The sequence below is a fragment of the Neomonachus schauinslandi genome, chromosome X (genome assembly GCF_002201575.2).
Source record: "Neomonachus schauinslandi chromosome X, ASM220157v2, whole genome shotgun sequence".
NCBI lineage: Eukaryota > Metazoa > Chordata > Mammalia > Carnivora > Phocidae > Neomonachus > Neomonachus schauinslandi.
In genome coordinates, this window is record NC_058419.1 from 56,458,246 (window position 1) to 56,474,633 (window position 16,388).

At 36.6% G+C, this 16,388-nt stretch overlaps 1 protein-coding gene across 1 annotated transcript in view; it reads left to right on the plus strand.

Moving 5' to 3' along the window:
• Window positions 1–16,388, plus strand: part of CHM (CHM Rab escort protein) — a 209,070-nt gene that overhangs the window by 137,873 nt on the left and 54,809 nt on the right. Inside the window, exons 10-12 of the mRNA XM_021691815.1 lie at window positions 6,089–6,193; window positions 6,765–6,828; window positions 14,216–14,312. Coding sequence (XP_021547490.1) covers window positions 6,089–6,193; window positions 6,765–6,828; window positions 14,216–14,312 — 266 coding nt within the window. The remainder of the gene's footprint in view (window positions 1–6,088; window positions 6,194–6,764; window positions 6,829–14,215; window positions 14,313–16,388) is intronic.

Consider the following 16,388-nt stretch of genomic DNA (forward strand, 5'->3'; position numbering starts at 1 on the left):
AGCCACATTGAGTGTGCTCTCTTTGCTATATTATCCATTGGCTCTGCTTTTCAATTTTCAGAGGACAGATATCAACAATTCTTTTCTATACCCTGTCACTAAATTCTAATACTGGACCCCTCTGTTGACTGTTTCTAGAAACACTGAATGCTCTTGTTGAGCAGCTTTCTTTTTCTTTGCAGCTGTGTTGACTGTGTAAAACTCCTATAAAGCAGATCTGTCCATTTAGCAGTATAGTATTTGATACTGGGGTAGGGTATGGATGACCTTGGACTAGATATGTCTGTAACCAGTAGTCTGAATCTGATTACTTCAGCTGCTGTTCTTTTGTTCTTTTGTACTTCAGCTGTCTCACTTGCTAGAATTCCTGCTGTGAGTATTTCTTAGAGAGATCTTTTTTTCTGATGTCAGGAATAACTATACCTTTTCCAGATACTTGGAAGTTAGTAATGAATAGTATGTTAGAGCATGTGGGGTGACTGATCTTACTACCATTAGTCATTGTAGGAAAATTGCTGAATTTCTGATTTTAGCATGTCTCATTTGTAAAATGGTAGTGATAATATTCTATACATTTAACCTCCAGCAACCTCCAACCTCCATGCTAGTTTTATGGGAATAACGGGATGAATAAAACATGTACCTTGCCTTCGTGTACAAAGAGAGCAATAAACAGAGCAGTCTGTAAAGTCAGATAGACCTGGATGTATATCCCGGCTTCCCCACTTACTAACTGAATGGACTTTAAAAGTTGTTTAACCTCCCTGTGCTCCAGTTTCTGTATAAAGTAACTACCTTATTTGGTTATTATGATTATTAACAAATAAAGCAGATAGAACCATTTGTTACACATAGTAAGAGCTCAGTACATGTTAGCTAGTTGCAATTGTTAATGTAATTGGATACTTTGGAATCCCATGGAGGAGATATATCCTGAAGATCCTTCTGTGCCGAAGCTAAGGACTTTGGACTGTTATCAGTGGTGGTTTTAAGTGGGTATATAACACGATTAGATTTGCTAGTTTAAGTTATCAATTCTGGCAGTGATTTGGAAGAAACACTTTGATGATAAGAGATTCTTTTACCTCCTAAATCAGAGATTTTGAATCTTTGGTTTTGTCTCCACACTGTTCACATGCATGGAATACTTCCATTGCCTATCCATCCATTAGCCATCCATGCAACAAGTATTAGTTGTTTTCTGTGTCTCATGTGCTAGGAATATAGCCGAGAACAAGACAATCATGGTCTTTGTTTGCATGGAGCTTAGAGTCTACTGGGGAACATTAAAGAAAAATAAATTAATGAGATAATTACACATTGAGATCTTTTCATTATGCAGATCTAGCTCTGTCCCTCCCTGTGTAAAAAGCTTCAGTGGCTTTATATCACTTCTGAATAAAGTGTAAGACCCTTTTACATGACATGTGAGGCTCTGGGATCTGGCCTCTGCCTGCCTTTCTAAGCTCATCTCTCTTCCCTCCCTGCTTCCATTTTATTGTCATTTAACACTGAACTGTATGTGGATCCCTGTACTTTTCTCATTTGCCTCTGTACCCCTGCAAATGCTGCCCTTCTACCTGAAATGTTCTTCTTATTTGCTTGCTTAACTAGTTTTCATCCTTTAAAAGCAGCTAACGTTACCACTTTCTCTGAGGAGCATTCCCTGATACTCCACCTTTACCCCCTAAGCTTAGTTAGATATCTTCCCTTAGTACTCTCATGATGTCCTGTCCTCATTTCTTATCCCTGGACTTGGGTATTATCTTACAGTTGCCTGTGTCTGCATCTTCATTATATTGGGAGCTCCTTAAGGATAAGATATTTTTATTCTTATATCTTAGAACATGCTTGGCACATGATTGTTATGCCGTCATTTACATCAAACAAATGAGCTACTGACTTGCTAGCAGTCCATTATCTTATTAGACTAAACACAAGTCTAAGGCAGTATAGTAGAGATGAAGAAAAGAAGCTACTTTCAAGAAATCTTTATAAGGTAGAATCAAAATTGAGTAGCAGATTAGATATGGGAAGAAAGTTTCTAAGCTAGGGAACCTGACTGCTGGTCATGTCATTACATGAGATAGGTATTCCAAGGGGGGAAACAGGTAAGGAGTCATGATGAACTCAGTTTGGGGTATGCTAGGTTTATTTATTTTATAAAAAGATTTTATTTATTCATTTGAGACAGAGAGATAGAGAGAGCATGAGCAGGCAGAGAGGCAGAGGGAGAGGGAGAAGCAGACTACCCGCTGAGCCAGAAGCCAGATGTGGGGCTTGATCCCAGGACCCGGAGATCATGACCTGAGCCAAAGGCAGACACTTAACCATCTGAGCCACCCAGGTGCCCCAGGGGTATGCTAGGTTTAAAAAGAGTTTGGAGTCTATCCAGAAACACATTGAGAAACACAAAAAGAAATAGATAAGACACAGTTAAAAATATGGATACAGAGCTTGGGATTGGTCAGAACACAGAATCATAGATTTGGAGTTATCTATCTGTTAATGTATTTGAAACTATTGGAGTGGATTTTTACCCAAGAAAAATGAATGATAAGCATTTGGAATCGTTTTATTGAAGAGGTGACATTTGAACTAATGTGTTTTAGAAAGCATGGAAGGGCATAGTGAATAGAGAGAATTATTTTGTTTCCTTTAATGATTGGGGATCTTCAATTTTTCTTAATTATGTATTATTATTTCATGTGATTGCTGCATTTCTTATCATACAGTTAGTTGGGATATTCTGAAAATCATAGACATTGGATACTTGTTATAATGTTATATTTCTCTTCTGGGCCAAATTCCAGATAAAGAGTTTTCATCTTGCTGAGCATTTTCTTCCTTATCATTTTGCTGTATATGTCCTCATATCATTGAACCAAGAATTGAATAACTGTTGTGATTTTTGATTTGGAAAACTCACCTCTAGAAATGTTCTGTCTGGACTCAGTGATTCTTACGATCAGCCTGGTCCTTGTGTCTCCGTAATTGAGAACTCCTATCGTGTTCCTCCTCAGTTTACTATTTATGAAGCTCAGCAAGGCCCTCAACTAAATCCAGAATACTGTTAATCTTTAATGGCTTCCTCAGGTTTATGTGGAAGGGTGTTTTAATGTCTCTGGCAGTACTGTTTCATTGTGCTATTTTCCATTACTTAAGTGTCACCTAATTTTTTATATTAATCTTTATAGTACAAAGTCTAAGTCTCGGTCCCAAATTAATATTCCTTTCTTCATTTTTCTCCTAATTAGGCCTAATATATGATAGTAAGTCAAGTATCTGGGGGGAAAACAAACCTTATTCCTTACTTAAACATGCTTTGGTTTGAACAGCCTTGCTCAGGCCTAGAGCCTTAGTACTTCAGAGTAAGACTATCAGGTGAGTTGTTACCATCATCTACCAGATTGGGCATATGTGACCATCACATCAATTTCTGCAGAAATCACCTTTTTTTTTTTTTTTGTAGCAATAGCTCTTGACTTTTCTCTACCTAGCACAGCCTAAAACTACAACAGTAACAGTGGCATGCTCGACAGTGATTTTTCCCCGGGATTTGGGAGTTTATCAGAATCTCCAGGGGTACTTATAATTTGAAAAAGTCCCCCAGGTGTGATTCTGATTTGCTCCCTCTTCCTCCTCCTTCTCCTCCTCCTCCTCTTCTGAGAATCACTGTTTCATCTAGAAAGCTTCAGCATAAGTAGGCACATTTATTGGTATATTGACCTATATACTCCCTAATCCTCCTACACCCTTACCTCCCTTTTGAGTGGTACTAGTAGTTCTTTCTAATACCATAACTTCTGAAACCAGTTTCTACCTGTCACCAAGGGTGTAGCTACCACCAAAGCAGCCCTGTTAGTGTTTGGAAGCCTACAAAACAAGATCTCCAGTAGCTTGAGGGCCAGATTTAATGGTGTGGTTTATTTAAATGGGAGTCCTTTGCGAAGACTTAGACTAAGAGTCCAGGCTTTATACTAACACCACCCCCCCACCACCAATTTTATTCCAACATTTTATGATGAAAATTTTCAAATCTACACCAATGTTGAAAGAATTCCAGGATGAATATTTGTATATCCACAACCCAGATTCTATAATTAGCATCTTAATATATTACTTGCTTAATCATGTTTCTACCCAAATATTTATTCCTCTATCCATCTGTTCACCTTTCTTAAGAATTTCACTAAGTAAATTCCAGATATCAATACAATTTCCCCTAAATACCTTGGCATGCCTATCATTAAGAGTTTAATATTTATTTATAGCCTTTCCTTTTGAAGTAAAATTTACATACAGTGAAGTGCCCAAATCTTAAGTGCTCAGTAGCTGAGTTTTGATAAATGACAAATCTGAATAACCCAAATCCCTATCAAGATATAGATTATAACACCCTCTTTTTTTCTGCCCAGATTATTCCCTCTTGACTTCTATAGTTTCTGACTTAAAGGTAAGAAAAAGGCTTGTCAGTGCTTCCAGGACAAATAGGGATCAGTGTTTAATGATGGATCATCAGATTTCTCTTCTCCATTGCCTAAAGTACCTTGTGTTTTAAATTGTATGTGAATGTATTAAAACAGGATACTGAGTAAGTAACTTATCTTTTCAGTTTTTAAATAATTATTTTGGAAAATACTATATCTAGGTATAAATACCTTATATCTGTTCAGTTAAGTATTTTATAAGGCAAAAGCTCTAGTTTAATGAAATGTGAGGACATATGCATAGAAACAACTGGGGAAGAGAAAGGAATTGGAGGTGAAATGGGAAAAAAATCACATAAATAATAATGTAATATAGCATGTATTAATATGTGGCTAATTGGTTAAAATATGTATTATGTATATCTAACATTATGAAGTATCACAGTCTGTCCTGACAACAGTGGCATGTCATTTATTCAAGAATGAACATATCATAATCTGCCTTTAGGAAATACACATTAAATTTCTCTTACTGTCGGTCTTGGGTGTTCATCATTTTGTTTTATGCCTGGTAAATATCTCTTAATTGGCTTATTTTTAGAGTGATATAGCATATTTTAATTTATATCAGTATATTTAAAATATGGTATAAGTTTGAAATTATTTACTTGCATTTTATGAGGAGTAACATACAAATGTATTTCTAATAAAATAATTCTGATCCCAAAAGGAGAAGCTGTGACAAAAGTAAATTGTGATATTTTCATAATAAAAAGCCATGCAGCCATTTGCATATCATTCCTGAGATATTACATACTGGCTTTGTCAGTACTGTTAAGTCCATTTCAAGGATGTTGCCCTTAGTCCATTAGTTTGGATAATGAGCCCTATAAAGTACATTTATAACTTGTGGCACTGCAAGGAGAGGGATTCTAATTTTCATCCTTTTATCTAGACACATTGAAAGAAGGTCAGTGGAGGGTTCTATATGATTCATTGTCCCAACACATATCACGTGACAGAGACCTGATAATGTCCATGCATAAGTGTTTTCCTTATTTAGAAATAGCACTTGAAAGAAATCTTTTTTGATCATCCTTTGAAGTAAAGTAGAAACATACTAAAAGAAGCTTTATCCCTCTTTTTTTGTTTGTTTAAAGCGTTATCACATGTGTGACCAGATAGCTATTCTTGAACAAAAGAGAAAGCAACACTTAACAAAAATAAAAAGGCTTTAGTGACTTTTACAGACTGTGAATGATATAACAAGATATTTAATCAACTTTTCTCTCCTTTTCTTAGATCTATTAAGGGGAAAAAAGCCTTTTCTAAACAAAAGAAAAGCTTCTATATTCCTAAACATTAGAAAGCTTATGCTTATACTGTAATACTTATACTAACATTATTCTTATTAATGGTATTCAAAATAAATACTTAAATTCTATTCTATGTTTATAGTTTAAAGATTTCAGAGAAGCAACAAGAATATATATTCTGTAATTTAGTGTCAGTTTTATGTCAAAATGTGAAATTGTATACTGTTTTAAATTGTCTTCTAAGAAATTGGTTTCAGATTCAAAATTGTAGCTGATGAAGTTTATTTTTCAATTGTGTAATCATTAATGAGAGCTTTTTTGCTATGTTTATCTTCTTTGTAGATGTAAAGCAATCATAGATCAGTTTGGTCAGAGAATAATCTCTAAGCATTTCCTTGTGGAGGACAGTTACTTTTCTGAGAACACATGCTCACATGTACAATACCGGTAAGGCACCCCTCCACCCACTGTCTAAGGGAAGGTGAAACATTGGAAAATTTATCTGTGTGATTATATTGACACTTCTGTATGACTGTGTTCTTCAAGTTAGATACAAATGTGTACCAAACCAAAGATATATCCAGTATATCCACTGAGTCTGGTTGTAGGGGAGTCCAGTCTAATTTTGACTCCTTTGTATCAGCTGGGGTTGGTCTGCAGGTCACATGTCCTCCTTTCCCTTTTTTTTTTTTATTAAGATTTTACTTATTTGAGAGAGAGAGAGAGCACGAGTGGGGTGGGGGCAGAGGGGGAGGGAGAAACAGACTCCCCGCTGAGTAGGGAGCCCCATGCAAGATCATGACCTGAGCTGAAGGCAGACTCTTAACCAACTGAGCCACCCAGATGCCCCCACAATATTCTCCCTTCGATGAGCCAAGAAAAGATTAGAGTTTGACTTGGCTTGAGGAGGCAACACTTTTATCATGACTTAAATCTTTGAAATATGGTAGTTATATAACTATAAATGAAACTTATTTGTGGAATCTGAATCACTGATTAACTGTTTTGTGCATTACAGGCAGATTTCCAGGTCAGTCCTGATTACAGACAGATCTGTACTAAAAATGGATTCAGATCAACAGGTAATTTTAGTCCTGTACTTTTTAATAAATGTTGCTAACCTAATCTACATGGTATTATGTATAAATTAATATTGGTGAAATAAAATGTATTAAGCCATATGTGCTAATGTATTTAATGCATTTTTTAAAAAATACATAATGTCAATTCTGTAATAATACTGGTTTCTTAAAGATTTCCTTCCAGCAGGATAAATAATTACATCTTATATAATATTTTTATTCTATGGAAATTGGACTAAATCCTAGTTTTTGACAGTTATTCTATGAAATTGAAAATATATTGTTATGGGGAGAAAAAGAGAATCCCCAGAGAATACATTTAAAACTCTTGGAGGAAAAGGCTTTATGGTAACCAACCCTAGAACAGTGGTGGTAAGCTTACCATTAGGCCTGGTGTGAATGAGTACCGCACACACTTCTGGTTCTAATGTTTCCTCATCACCATTGTTCCTTTCAGTACCCTCTTCCTTCTCCTCACTGCCAATTCTATAGGAATGTCTTTATGCCTATGGTTTTTCCTCAGTCTGAACTCTTAAATTCCAAGAAGTATGCCCCTTCTTCTGATTACACAGTGACTGATAAAATCAGCTTACTTAGTATGACTCTCAGACCTTTTCTATATGCTACTGCTAAAAATAGGTTCCAAACATTCCTTAAGTTAGAAGCTTTCTGATATATAAAACAAATGTTTGCTATGCATATGAGCATAAATACTTTAATTAATAAATATTGAATGATTATTCAGTAAACAATGAGTGTCTTTTACATGCCATCCAGTGTGCTGAGATCTGAAGACAGTGCTAACCATGATAGCATCTCTGCCCTTATAGTTTGCAGTCTGGAAGATATAGATATAGACAGATAAATAGTAGCTATTTAAGTTAAGTGTGACAAGCGTGAGCAAGGACTGGTACAGCAGCTATTGTAGTGCTCATCACACTGTCCTATAATTACCAGTTACCTTGTCTGTATCTTCCAGTAAACTATAAGCTTTGTGAGTGTGTTGAAGAATGACAGGGAGGCATTAAATGAAGAGAGAAAATAGACAATTCTGTAGAAGCTGAGCTGTGAAGAGTAGGAAAGAGGAAGAGAGATGTGGAAGTGAAGAAGGCTTTTCTTTTCTTTAAAAGATTTGTGTATATTTCAGCTGATGCTGGAGCTAGTAGAGAGGGAAGGAAAGGTTGAAGATACCCAGGAGAAAAGGAAGACAATGCAGCAAGGTCCAGGTAAAGGCTGGGGAGGATGGGATTCAGAGAACAGGTAAAAAGCATTGCCCTTAGATGGGATGTGAGGCATCTTGAAATAAGAGGGTGAATGCAGGACTGTTGTAGGTCTGGGAGTTCCCATCTGATAGGATCCATTTACTTTTTTTTTTTTTTAAGATTTTATTTATTTATTTGAGAGTGAGCAAGAGAGAGAGCACGAGCAGGGGAGGGGCAGAGGGAGAGGGAGAAGCAGACTACCTGCTGAGCAGGAAGCCCGACTCAGGGCTCCGTCCCAAGACCCTGGGATCAGGACCCGAGCCAAAGGCAGGCACTTAACTGACTGAGCCACCCTGGAGCCCCTCCATTTACTCTTTAAATTACAAAGTGAGGTCATCTCCTGAGAATGAGGGTATAAGAGTGCTTAACAGGTCAAAGCTCAAAGAAGGATATACAGTAATAACTGTGAGGAGTTGGAGAGTGACCTATCTCATGGTCAGATGGCTGCACAGCATCGATGGCCCAGTTGAGTCTGGAGGTTATGGGTATACAGTGGCATTAATCTGCCCCTATCCTTTCAGCTCTTCCATTCTCTTACCCTCACCCAGTCTGCTCGTTGACCTGTTAAGAGACCTACAATTCCTTGTCCCCTCTTTTTCCTCCCAGTTTACCAGCTTCTTTCTGCCCTCTTCCTTTTCCATGTCCTAGACCCCATGGTTAATCTTCTGAACTGCCCTTCCCCCAATACCTTCAATTCCCATGTAGCCATGTTCTACTGCACCCACAGAGGAAAATCCTGTCCCTGGATGAGGCTATAATCTACATCTGGATTACAGAGGGATACTTGAGAAAACCACACAACCAGACAGACTGGCACAGCCACAGAGTTGGGGTTGCCAACCTCATTCATCTGGACCCTCTGCCTACTACCAGTTAGTTTTTCCACTGGCCTCAGATAGCTCCGTCTCCCTTTCCCTTCATTGCCTCATCCAAATCTTTACTATTTTACCCACCCTTCTCTCTTTTAGCTCTTTCACCTCACCCCCTGCTTCACTAAGAAAAGCAAGGCCACCTACTAAGCACAGTGACCCTGGAGCCCCTACCCCAGCACCCACAACTAATGCACAAGTACAGAGACTAATGAGGGGGCTCCCCTCCTTGTCCAAGGCCAGCAGCCCCTTTCACAAATGCTGTTGGCTCTCACGCGTGTACGTACGTACGTACACACACACACACACGCACACCACCCTGTATGCTCTCTCTCCTGTGTCTTCAGGCTTTCGCTGCTATTGGCACCTTCCCCTCAAACCTATACACATGTACTAGCATTTTCTGTTCCAAAACTAAAAATTAAAAAGACAAAAACAAGAAACAAAAAAAATTCTCCTTTGACTTTGCCCCCATCTCTAATTGTATCCAATCTCTCACCTGTTCTTGTCAGCATTTTTAAGACAGTATCTATACTTGCTGGGGCACCTGGGTGGCTCAGTCGGTTAAACGGCTGCCTTCAGCTCAGGTCACGATCCCAGGGTCCTGGGATCGAGCCCCGCATCGGGCTCCTTGCTCAGTGGGGAGCCTGCTTCTCCCTCTCTCTCTGCCTACCTCTCTGCCTGCTTGTGCTCTCTATCTCTGTCAAATAAATAAATAAAATCTTAAAAAAAAAAAGACAGTATCTATACTTGCTGCCTCCAGCTCCTTACCTCTCATTCATTTCTAGACCCAGCTTCTATCTCCACGTTTCTACCACAATTTTTCTTGCTAAGTTTATTAATAACTTTATAATGGTCAGGACCACAGGACATTGTTTTGGTTTTTGTCTTTTTTGGTACATTTAGCAATGTTGATTATTCCCTTTTTTGACTTCCATGACACTGCTTTCCTGGTTCTCCTCATAACTCTCTGAATATTCCCTCTCTGCTTCTTTTGTGGGCTCTGTCCTCCTCTTAAATGTTGGGGCTCCTCAGGTTCTTGTTTCAGCCCACATTATCTCTTGCTCTGTGCACACTTGCTGCTTGACTCCATATACTCTCATGGTTCTAACTCTGCGTAAATGTTGGTGACAGCCATTTCTGTATCTCCCAGGAATGTTGGCCAAACTTCCTGCTGGACATCTATCTCAAAGGCCCCTCAAACTGAACATACTCCGAGCTGAACTCACCATCTTCCCTCTCAAAACTACTCATCCAGTGCTCCCTACCTTAATGAAAAGCATTGACATCCTTCCAACTAACAACTTCCTCCCATCTCTGGTATCTCCTGAGCCTCCAGGTCCTCTCATTGTACTTTCTAGAAGTTGCTACAATCTGCTTTTCCTCTCAGTCCTTATTTTCACTGCTCTGGTTTTGGACCTCATTATTTCTGCCTTCTAACTTTTTGTTCTGCCTTTCATCTTGTCTCCTTCAGATCCATCCTCCACAGAGCTATCAGAGTGATCAGTCTAAAATACACATTTGGTATGCTTTTCTTTGTTTCCTACATGGGTCTTTTCCTCTTTCAATTTTTGAAGCATATATAATGAGACTTAGAGAAAAGAATAGGTGTAAGTTTAGATAAATTTTATGAAAGTGGTATTAGAGGATTGAGGGAATTCCCTTTTGATGGCTTTTATTAATCTCTATGAGATTTAAGACAGTACCTTCTCAGTTTAGGACACAGAAGGTACTGGGGTAGGGAATTACTGACTGTATTTAAATTTTTAAAAATTAGACATGATGGTTGTAGGAAACAGAAGAAATACAGGCATACCTCAGAGATATTGTGAGTAGTTCCAGACCACCGCAGTAAAGCAAATTTCACAATAAAGCAAGTCAAATGATTTTTTTGGTTTCCCAGTGCATATAAAAGTTATGTTTACTAAAACTACACTGTAGTTTATTAAGTGTGCAATATAGCATTATGTCTAAAAAATGTACTTACCTTAATTAAATGCTTTATTTCTAAACACTGCATCCATCTTCTGAGCTTTCAGTAAATTCTAATCTTTTTTGCTGGTGGAGGGTCTTGCCTTGATGTTGATGGCTGCTGACTGATCAGGGTGGTGGTTATTAAAGGTTTGGGTGACTATGACAATTTCTTAAAATAAGACAATATTATCTTTTTTGCATCATTTAACTCTCCTTTCATGAATGGTTTCTCTGGCATACAATGCTTTTTGATGGCATTTTACCCACAGGAGAAATTCTTTGAAAATTGGGAGTCAGTCCCAGCAAAATCTGTTTTGTTTTATCAACTAAGTTTATGTCATATCTAAATCCTTTGTTGTCATTTCAACAATCTTCACAACATCATTGTCAGAAGTAGATTCCATCTCAAGAAACACTTCTTTGCTCATCCATGAGAAGCAACTCCTCATTTATTAAAGTTTTATCATGAGATTGCAGCCATATAGTCCTTTCTTCAAGCTTCACTTCTAATTCTAGTTGTCTTGCTGTTTCCACCACATCTGCGGTTACTTCCTCCACTGAAGTCTTGAACCCCTCAAAGTCATTCCTGAGGGTTGGAACCAACTTCCTCCAAACCCCTATTAATTTTGATATTTTGACCTCTTCCCATTAATCATGAGTGTTCTCAATGGCATCTAGAATGGTGCATTCTTTGCAGAAGGTTTTCAAATTATTTTGCTCAGATCCATCAGAGGAATCACAATCTATGGCAAAGTCAAAATTACTCCTAGATCCATAAACTGCAGAAAATATGTTGTGTTATCAGGCATGAGAACAACATTAATCTTGTACATCTTCATCAGAACTCTCGGGTGACCAGGTTCACTGTCAATGAGCATTCATATTTTAAAAGCAATCTTTTCTGAGCAGTAGGTCTCAGCAGTGAGCTTAAAATACTCAGTAAACCATGTTGTGTCATCCAGGCTTTGTTGTTCCATTTACAGAGCACAGGGAGAGTAGATTTAGCATAATTCTTAAAGGCCCTAGAATTATTGTAATGGTAAATGAGCATTGGCTTCAACTTAAAGTCACCAGCTACAGTAGCCTTTAAAGTCAGCCTGTCCTTTGAAACTTTGAAGCCAGGTCTTGACTTCTCTCTTGCTATGAAAGCCCTAGATGACATCTTCTTCCAATAGAAGACTGATCTACCTGGAAAATTTGTACTTTCATGTAGCCACCTTCATGAATTATCTTAGCTACATTTTCTGGATATCTTGTTGCAGCTTCTATATCAGTATTTGCTATTTCACCTTGCACTTCTTTATGGAGATGGTTTCTTTCCTTAAAGCTCGTGAACCAACTTGGCTAAGCTTCAAACTTTTCGGTAACTTTCTCACCTCTCTCAGCCTTCATAGAATTAAAAAGAGTTGGGGCCTTGCTCTATATTTGGTTTTGGCTTAGGGAATGTTTTAGCTGGTTTGATCCAGACCACTGAAACTCTCCGTATCAGCAATATGGCTGTTTCCCTTTCTTATCATTCTCATGTTCACTGGAGTAGCACTTTTAATGTCCTTCAAGAAGTTTTCCTCTGCATTTACAACTTGGCTAGCTGTTTGGCACAAGATGCCTGGCTTTTGGCCTATCTCGGCTTTCAATGCGCCTTTCTCACTAAGCTTAATTATTTCTAGCTTTTGACTTAGAATGAGAGATGTGTGACTCTTCCTTTCATTTGAACACTTAGAAGCCATTATAGGGTTATTAATTTGCCTAATTTCAATATCATTGTGTCTCAGGGAATAGGGAGGCCCAAGGAGAGGGTAGAGACTGGGGAATAGTTGGTTGGTGGAACAGTCAGAGCACACAAAACATTTATCAGTTAAATTTGCTATTCTATATGGGCACAGTTCATGGAGCCCCTAAACAATTACAATAGTAACATCAAAGATCACTGATCCCAGATCACCATAACAAATATATTAATGAAAAAGTTTGAAATATTGTGAGAATTACCGAAATGTGACAGAGACATGAAGTAAGCAAAATGCTGTTGGAAAAAACCAATAGACTTGCTCAATGCAAGGTTGCCACAAACCTTCAATTGTAAAAAAAAAAAAAAAATGTAGTATTTGCAAAGTGCAGTAGAGAGAAGTGCAATAAAATGTGGTATGCCTGAACTTCCATGTTGGTGCAGTCCCTAAGATACCTTTCTGGTTATGCACATGTTTTTAGTCATAATCATTTGATAATTGTTGTACAACATTAGATTCATGTTTTAGTGGTTCCTCTCTCTTTAAGGTACAACATTTTGTATCATGGACAGCCAGTAGCAAAAGGGAGTTAAGAGGAATATGGAGAACAAAGTTTTTGAGACATACTAAACCCCAAAATGGACTTACGAGGAATATGATAGTAGAATAGTCAGGGTTATTAAAAGAATTTCTGTTTTGAAAACTTGTAGGCATTTCCTGTGTGGGCTATCAATGTGACATCACCAGTCAAAATCTAGGCATTTAGTGCTCACAGATAAAAGTATAAATAGGGCTTTACCTTTTGGCAAGTATTTTATATATGAGAGGATATAGTTTCTTCAGATGGAAGATTATTGAGAATTCATATTGAAACTTTTGGTTTTATAGAGAAACATTGACCTGATGGTCATTTAAAGTTGTAAGTATAAAGCCATGTAATATATTAGTAGTGCCTATAGCATATCAGCATACTGCATATCAATAAACGTTACTTAAAAATAATTTTCCACTTTACTCTAAATTCTGGGTTTCTAATTTTATTAATGGAGTCCTTAAATTAATTTGAAGACCTTCATTTTGAAACATTTTGGTATCTTTGCTTATTTCAATATCTTTGGGATTTATAACATTTTTAAATTTTAGTACTCTATATCTGCTTTTAGCCATTATGAATAATCAAAATTGATTTAATATGATCTGTTTTCAAATACTGAAGTGTATACAATTCAGAAATAAGTCATAATTGAATCCTTTGAAAATAAGTGAAGAATTAAATATTAAAGATATTTGAAATATTCATTGTCTATGAATTATATGAATGCAATGTATATGATATATAAGTATATAAATAATGCAGAAATTTGATGTTCGGACACATGTTCATGTTACATGTTTCAAATTCTGTTCTAAATTAAACCCTTACAAGTTAAATTTTTTCAAACATCAATGGAGTTTGAGAAAAGACACTCAGTTTGAAAGTAAACTGCTCCTTAATGATAGAATAATGAAAATGAGATCTACCAGCTATGTCTAATATTTTGTTTCCACTTTTTAGATTTCCATTTTGACAGTGCCAGGAGAGGAACCAGGAACTTTTGCTGTTCGAGTCATTGAGTTGTGTCCTTCAACAATGACATGCATGAAAGGCACATGTAAGCACAGTAGAATTTAGTCGTCTTGTGTGCTTGTTGAGGAAGTAAAGGGGGGCAGCCATTGATAAAGTTGTCTGGGTTCTGTTTATAGTTTTGCCATATATTTTTTTATTCACACTATTTGTTCACACGCTTTATGTTCATACAGTAAGTCATTTTATACCTTCCCCTTGCCTCTAATCATGTTTGTGGCTACATCTCATAGGCACAATTTATAAACCCTCCAGGGAAAGAATTGCTGTGACTTTCCAGTTCTTTCTGTAATTTTACTTAAGCTTATTAGGAATATACTTTCACAAAATTTATTTTCTCTACTGTTAGTTTTCTTCTTTGCTTTTCCTTAGAATTCTTAATCCAGTTTATGAACTTCTACCATATGTAAATCCTCTATTTTTTTATGAGTCTAAAGTTAGGTACTACTTCATGTTCTTTTACCAATATGTATCAAAATTTCCGTCTCTAACACTGTCAGATACCATGCTTGTAGAAGGTATTTCTTAAAGGTGTTTCACTAAGTAGAAATCAGCAAGGATACATTGGATATCATTATGCCTAGACCTAAACTATGTACTGTAGGGATTACAAAAAGCAGAGGGTGGCATGCCTGATTTGAAATGTTCATAATCTTATTGCACACCTAATAGAACAAGACAGTATTAACTGTGTGCAGTGTATTCTAGACATTTCAGGATAGGTAAAGATCAGTATGACATAGGCCTAACCTTAGGGGACTCAATCTACTGGAACAGATAAGACAAACACAAAAGTAGCTGTAAGAGGCAGAATATGAAAGTACCACCAGATCAGTACCAAAAAACAGTGGACTGTAGAGATTCATAGGAGGGAAGCAACAATGTCATTAGCTAGATTTTTTAAAACTCTGTAAATTTATATTGTTTTATTCAAACTGTTACATGAATTATGAGAAGCAGAAGACTAATCTGGTTTGGCATAGTCAGTGAAAACATGACTATGTCTTCAAATGTAGAACTACTACTTACTAAAAGATGTCAGAAATGTAGTTAAACAGAGAATTGGGAGCTTGTTGCCAGCAGGAAGAGTGAAGAAAACTTGTCCCTTATTGCTGTAATCCTAAATTTCAGTTTGAAAAGTAGCTCACTGATGGTTTTCTACCTTATATAGTGATTTGTGAATTAAGTAAATTTTTACCATGACAGTTACCATTATTTTCCCTATTACCTTAACCGTTTTTTTTCATGTCTTTTTATCTGTGTTAGTATCTTAGATATAAAGTAAAACTACACTCATCTTTGGTTTTCTAAATTACATTTATTTTATGTTAGTGAATATTTTTGTAAACTTTTTTATAAATTTATTTTATTTTATTTTTCTGTTTGAAATATTTTTGTATGCCCAGTCTAATGATACATACTCACTATTGATGGTTTGAAAGATATAAAAAAAGTAAAATTACTATAATCCTTCTACCCATAGATGATAAACACTTGGTGTGTATTTCTTTATCTTGCTTTTTATATGTGTATACATATATATTTCCATAAATATGCAATACTATTTTATATATTGTTTTATAATCTGCTTTTTAAAAAGACTTAATACAACAAAAATCTTTTTGCATGTCGATGATATTTTCAGTGATTGTGGGTATACCATTTTTATTTAATCCCATGCTGTTGAGATAAAGAGTTTTGAAAATTTTTTACTTCATAGTCCTATAAAAAACAGCCTAATAAACAAATATTTGTGAAATTCCATTGTTTTTTAAAAACTGAGTGGAATTATTGGGTCAAAGTGTATAGTTTTTTTTTGTTTTGCAGTTATAGATTCATAGATATTTGCAGAGATAGTACAGAGAAGTCCCATGTACCCTTCACCCAGTTTCTTCCAATAGTTATATTTTACCAAATTATAGTACAATGTCAAAACCAGGAGTTTGACATTGTTCTAATGTGCATATGTGATTTTATCACATGTGTAGATTCTTAAACGACCATCACCACAAGGATCCCTTGTATTGCCCATTTATAGCCATAGCTATATCCTTCCCTCCTCACACTAGTTACCTAATCCCTGGCAGCCACTAATCTGTTTTCT